Here is a 6,710-nt window from a genome sequence, read left to right as displayed (position 1 = left end):
TCATTGCGTAGACTCGTCTTCATCACGCAGGGAGCTCAGAAGATGGACACATGCCACAGTTCAGCCCTTCTGCACATCAGTCCGTCTGTGATGTAATCACCTAAAGACACCTCTCCAGTAAAGCACATGTTTGAGTCGGGTTTCTTTTTAGAGACGATGGCAGTGTAACATCAAACAGCTCTCCAAGTCTGAAGATCCATCCTGCTTTGTGTTCCAGGGGCTATTTCATAGGAACGCAGTGCTTTTAGGGAAGGTCGTTGTTCTGACAGAGAGCAGTGTCTCCCATTTGCCAGAGTTTGCACACAGCAGCAGCTGCTGTGCCTGCGTTGTCACAGTCTGCACAGAACAACAGGAGGGAAAAACACAACTGACCTAAACCAACATCTTAATCAGGGGTCATTATCAGTGCAGGAGCTGTTCCTGCACGCCTGATCATTAACACAGGGTAATATCCTCAAAGCCCGGCCGAGCAGGGGAGCAGCACTTTGATGCTGCTGTGGGAACCAGAGGAGCGCTGTGTTGCAGTGCCTTTCATCTCCCTCTTTTGTAGGGACGTTCCATAAACCTGCTCATCAAACACCACTTCCCTGCATGGGCACGGAGTGCAGATAAAGCCTTGCTGTCCCCTTGATATTCTCTCCAACAGGTGTAATCTGAGGAAATATGAGTTTAATTAGTCTGATTGGCTTTTAAAATATGCTTTCTGTAAATAGCATCAACAGTTAATATCTGTAGCTGTATATTTACATTATATATCTAGCCCTCTTAAGCTCATAGACACACGGTTCAAACACCAGTGACGGGATCTCACCTTTGCTCTTCTCCTGTTAAGTACGTGATTATAAAGAATTGTCACATTAGGACACTCGATCCCTTTTGAAGCTTTCTGACTGATTGGCTTTACTCCATCCACGTTAACTGATGTGTAATTCGAGAGAGGCTACACCTGTGATGAGTTTGGCTCCTCCTGTGCATTCTTGAGGGGGTGATGGGAGCTGCAGTAACAATTCAGCAGTCAGGGTTTGAGCAGCTGTTAGGAGCCTTCTGAGCAAACGCCGATAGCCCGGAGGTAAATGCAATACAGAGTAGCGATTTCTAAATGTCCCATCTAATTGAGTAGGAATAATGAAAACAAAGAATAATTAAAAAACCCTGCCCTCCAGCATGTAAACAAATAGTTCAGACGCACTGATTCCTCATAGCACCAGCATGCGTACCATCGGAACAACTGGGAGGTGATCTCTTGTATGGAAACACTTCTGAACATGGAAACACTTCTGAACTCTTCCTGTAGCGTGGGATATGGTTTTAGTGCTTCTCAGCCTTTTCCACCCGGAATCTTAAAGCAACTGTGCCTGCCGTGACCCACTCATCCCTGGCATCTTCTGTTGGCTTGAAATTCAGCTCAGTGGTGTGGGGGCTTGGGGCTGTGGTTGGGCAACAGGAGTTGGTTGGAGGGGACTGCAGGAAGGCAAAGCCTTCTGCACAGAGAGTTTGTGGAGGGAGAGACACTTCCTCTGCTGAAAGCCTTCTCTGACTTCTAGTTTGTATTAATTTATGGCCAATTTATTAGCATGTATTCATATGCCAGTGCACACCTTTTCATTTTTGGGGCACTGTGGGACAAGCAGCCATATTCTAGTGGGCACGGTGGTCACGGTTGATGGTTGGACCCGATGATCTTAGTGTTCTTTTCCAACCTTAACGATTCTCTGATTTTGCCCCTTTCCTCAGCATTCACCCTTGTCTTTCATCACGCTGTCTTCCTGACCTACCCTCGTGGATTTGGGGGAAATTACAGGCTTTGTACATCCCAGCTTCTAAAACTGAGCCCCATATTTAGTTGTCACTCACAGTGTCGTGTTCTGCAAATCCTCATAGCCCTTTTTGTACCTGTTCAAGCCAAATTCCTGCCTTGACCATGAGTGACCGGAGTGTCATACACTGGCCAGATAGGAGCGGGAGCAGGAGAAAGTCTTGCTAATGGCTCTCATTGGCACAGATGCGCTCCAGACCCCATGGCATGCCATGATTATGGCCACAGGCACGAGCTCTGGGATGCGTACGTGTGGGAAAAGCCAGGGGGGATGGGCTGCATGGGAACAAGGCTGGGTGCTCCAAGACGTGATTCGTGGACAACACACGTAAATGATGGTGGAGGCTGACAAATCGCCTCCCTTCAATCCAAGATTCAGTGGCGCTGGATCATGTGTGAAGAGCTGTGGGGTGCCTGGGAACAGCAGAGAAACCCAAGGGGATGGCTCACTTAAGCTTGCGTTGAGCAATAAGGATAGATGTTAGATGCTGGGGGCACAAACACTTGCTGCAGCAGCTGTGTAGCTTCTGGAGACTGGCAGAGTACAAAAAGTGCTCTGCTGCAGCTGCTGACCTGTTGTACAGCAATGTCTGAGTGCCGGGCACTCGAGACGTGCACATACATGCCAGCTCCATGCCTGAATGGAAAACAGCAGCATTCCAGGAGGTACTTACTGGGCTTATCTGCTGCAGGGACGAGGTCCACAGTGTGACTATTTATATCGGCGTATTTGGGGACTGTGCAGCTGCATTTAGAATACCGAGTCCCTGTGGGGAAGACAAAGAATTGAAACAAATTACCTTAAAGATCCGAGTGCAGCAAGTTCAGCGCATGTCACTGCACGGTGGGTGCAGGGCACGGAGCGGAGCACAGCTCTGTGCTTCCCTCGGCAGCGCCTGCAGATGCCTTTCCATCTGTGTCCGTGTAAGCAACCACATCTGAGAGCCAGAGCTGCCATATGCTTGGCAGCGTGTGAAGCAGGAAGCACTGTACATAATTCTTATCACCACTTGTAGCGGGCTGTTTCTACAGACCCTAAATAATTAAAAGCATGTGGCCGTGCTTTACCCTTGGCTGTCTCATCAGCCGGAGAGTTCTCCTAGAAATCTGATGCTTGTGATAGGCTTGGAATGCACGTGAAAGATTGCGAAGCACATGAAAGATTGCAAAGCACATGAAAGACTGCAAAGCACGTTTTCAGCGCTCCCCCTCCTGGGTCCTATCCTGACAGCAGAGGCAGCAGTGGAGGTCAGGGCACCCGGGGCACAGGAGGACGACAGGAGGCTGAGTGCACGCCTCACACCTGGGGGATTTTGTGCAAGGCAAGGAGAAAGTGTGATTGACCAGAGGACGGCCCTGCAGCATGGGAAGCCAGGTGGGTGTCAAGCCCAGACTGCAGTCAGTCCACAACAAAAACACTAAGTTCCAGTTTTAGTAAAATCTAGATGCCCAGAAGCATCATTTATTGCAAATCAGTTAACCAAAAAAAATACATCATTTTTGCAAACTACAACTTTGCATGTAGATAACTTTATTACAGAAGATATCTTTTCTTAAACTACACTCTAGTTTATAAAACATAGGAAGATTCAACACCACGTGATGTTTTTATCACTCATTTTAGGGATGTCACGATAACAACGGCCTGAAACGTTCACTAAGATGAGTGCTCCTCAAAGCTGTGCCTTGAGAAAGATCCATTTTATTTGGTGTTCTAACAGAAAGGAATGAGGAAGAAGAACCCTTTTCTTAGGTTTTGTGGATTAGCTGCGCTCTATCTGCCCGTCCCATACATCTAGTCACAGGGTGTCTGCTCGCCTTTGCACCCGAGCGAGTGAGATCCCAACACCTCTACAAGGTGATAGATTTATGATAGATTTAAGACTTGCTCATTCAGATTTTTGAAACAAAATCCACCTTCTCTTTAAAAAAAAAAAAAAAAAAAAACCCCAAACGTATTTACAAACATTAAATCTGCCACAGGCTTATACTATATTTTACATGATACACAGAACGAGTGTACATCAATATAAAAAAAGATGCAGCACTCCAGGACTCCCAGGAACAAAATGTCAACGGCTCCGAGCGCAGCCGGGCTGCGCTGCCCCGGCTCCAGCGCAGCGGCCGTGGGGCTGTGGGGCTTCCTCCCCTCCTCGGGCTGTCTGCCTTCAGACACTCCCTCTACCATAGGCAGCCATCCTTAAAATAAGGATGCGCTTTACACGTTTATATCGGCATTTCTTTCTTCAACAGTTACTCAAATGCAAACACAAGAACAGCGACTAAAAAAAAAAAATAGGAAAGGTATTCCGAGTAAAATCAAGTCTCCTTTGTGTACGAGCTCCACAGCTGGGGGGTCTGGTACGTGCCCCTTGTGATGGGTTTGCCCTCGCAGAACGTTTGGCAGATGCTCTTCTTCTTGGTGGGGAACGGCGTTCGCGTTCTCTAGGGTGGCTGTTGGTTTGTTTTTATCTCAGAACCTGTCCTTACAGGTCTATAAACGTGATTTATTTTTATTTTTTTTTCCATCATAAAAATCATTTAAATATATATTTATATATATATAAAAACGAGAGAGAACAAGAATTCCTATTACCAAGGCAAATATACAACTCTATAATACTGAAATTTAAACAAGGACCGGTACCATAAAATGTCCTCTCAGATATAACAGCCAAGGAAACATTTTAAAGTACAAAAACCCACCCATACTGAATTTATTTCCCCTATGGAGTGGCATTTTTAGTCAATTTTTTCTTCCTCTTTTCTTTCTCACATCTCTTTCTGAGTTGAAAGAGAAAAAAAAAATAAAATAAATTAATGGCATTGCAGAATCCTGAATGGTCGCTTATAGCTTTACATAAACATTTCCTCTCAAATCAGCACAACGAACGCCCCAAACAAAAGAGAAATGTCCTATAAAAACCTAAACTTCTCGATTCCTCGAAACACAACAACCGGTGTCTCACATTGAGTTCTTAACAATAGAACATATAAATAAAAAAAGGCAGTGTTCTCGTGTAAAATAAAAAGTACATAAATAAATACTAAAAAAAAAAAAGAAAAAAAAAAAGAATTAATTCGTCTTTTTTACTTTTGTATAAAAACATAATTTTAAAAAAGGATCCTTTAATAAAAGCATCCAGCGTCCTGTTAAAAAAACAACAACAACAACAGAAAAAAGCTGTCTCTCTCCGGCTTGCGGTCCCTGAGCCCCACTGGGTCTCACTTGAAGGCCTCGGGGATGTGTCCCATCTGCGACTGCATGCTGGTGGGGGGGCTGGAGATGCCCTCGGACCAGTCGGACACGTTGGAGTGGGGCGAGGAGCTCGACCACTGGTCCGGAGACTCCGGAGAGGGCGTGAGGAAGGGGTGGTCGGGCACCTGGAGCTGGTGGCTGGGGGTGTTGTCCAACGGGGAGGAATAGCTGTGCTGGGAAGGGGGGGTCAGGAACTGCGTGGTGGTCATGGGCTGCGCGAGGGAGGACGGCAGAGAGGTGGGTAGCAGCTGCGAATCTTGGGGCAGGATGGTGTGCACCGCCATGGCGCTGCTGCTCACCGGCTGCATGTCGGGCTGGCTCAGCTCAGTACCGAGGAAATTTTGGCCCATGTGGCCGCTGGCGTTGGAGCCGGGGTTGTGGTGCTGCTGCGGCTGGGGCTGCTGCTGGGGCTGCTGTTGGGGCTGCTGCATGCCAGGCTGCGGCTGCATGCTGGGCTGCTGCATGCCGGGCTGCTGCATGGGCTGCATCTGCTGGTTCTGCAGCAGGTGGGGCTGGGAGGCCAGCCGGGTGCTGGGCATGGCCTGGTAGCTCATCATCTGCGACAGGCTGGTGCTGGGCAGCCCGTTGTGCAGGGAGCTCATCATGCCGTGCTGCAGGTTCTGCGCCTGCTGGTGCGTGCCCGGCTGCATGCCGCCCCGCATGGCGTTGTACTGGTTCTGCACCATGCCGCTCTGCAGCCGGCTCAGCCAGTCGCACTGCCCGCTCAGGCCGGCGGCTCCGCCGACGGAGAAATTCATCGGGGCGTTGCTCATCGCCGTGCTGGGGCTGGAGACAGGGAGGTGCGAGAGGCGCGGCGGCACCGCCTCGAAGGCCATCCTGCCAGAGCCGCCCAGGGCCATCTCCTGCTTCCCCGCCATGTTGAGGTGGTTGATGCTCATGTGGGCATCGGGCATGCCCGGAAGGTGGTTCAGAGGCATGGAAGGTGACTGCTGGAACGGAGAAGTCATCAGCGGAGGGGAGGCGACGTCGGACAGGTACCCATGGGGTGACTCCAGGGAGTCCACCGGGGACAGCACGCTGGAGTTGTCGAGCAGACAGCCTTTTCCATCTTGTGATTTTTTCCTCCGGGCTTTCAGGTCTTTGGAATCCTTGCCATTGCAGCTCAGGCCCTTGGTGCTCGGCTTCCTGGCCTTCTTGCCCTGCACGGCCGGCTTCAGGTTGCCGATGTAACTGCTGGGGGAGCAGAGCGGGGGGGACAGCGTGGGGGCCCCGAGCGGGCCGCTGTGCAGCGGAGGGCTCCGCACCAGGTTGTACTCATCCAGCAGCCGCACGATGTCGTGGTGCATGCGCTCCTGCGCGATGTCCCGTGGCAGCCGGTCCATGTGGTCCGTGATGTCGCGGTTCGCAAAGTGGTCCAGCAGGACCTTGGCCGTTTCGTAGCTCCCTTCTCTGGCGGCGAGGAACAGCGGGGTCTCCTCCTAGAAACCCAGCAGCAGTTAGGTCCATGCTCACACATCTTTCAGGTAACACCACATTGTACCCCTTGCCATGCACTGCATATGGCGTAACCCTTAACACCAAATCCTACACTGCTTCTTCAAGGTAAATCCCACACCTGAAGTCACTGCAGAACAACAGTCTCAGTGCCAGACAGGGTTGTATTACGGGCTCAGA

At 49.9% G+C, this 6,710-nt stretch overlaps 1 protein-coding gene across 2 annotated transcripts in view; it reads right to left on the bottom strand.

Moving 5' to 3' along the window:
• The window catches only part of NOTCH1 (notch 1), a 35,702-nt gene continuing 32,237 nt past the window's right edge, over positions 3,246–6,710 (bottom strand). For both annotated transcript variants that reach the window (XM_021413742.1, XM_021413743.1), the window contains exon 34: positions 3,246–6,514. In XM_021413742.1, the coding sequence (XP_021269417.1) occupies positions 5,042–6,514 (1,473 nt within the window). In that variant the 3' untranslated portion in view covers positions 3,246–5,041. The remainder of the gene's footprint in view (positions 6,515–6,710) is intronic.

Source organism: Numida meleagris, chromosome 16 (genome assembly GCF_002078875.1).
Source record: "Numida meleagris isolate 19003 breed g44 Domestic line chromosome 16, NumMel1.0, whole genome shotgun sequence".
NCBI classification, from domain to species: domain Eukaryota; kingdom Metazoa; phylum Chordata; class Aves; order Galliformes; family Numididae; genus Numida; species Numida meleagris.
Note: the sequence above shows the minus strand (reverse complement) of the source record. Positions and strands in the feature narration are given on the sequence as shown.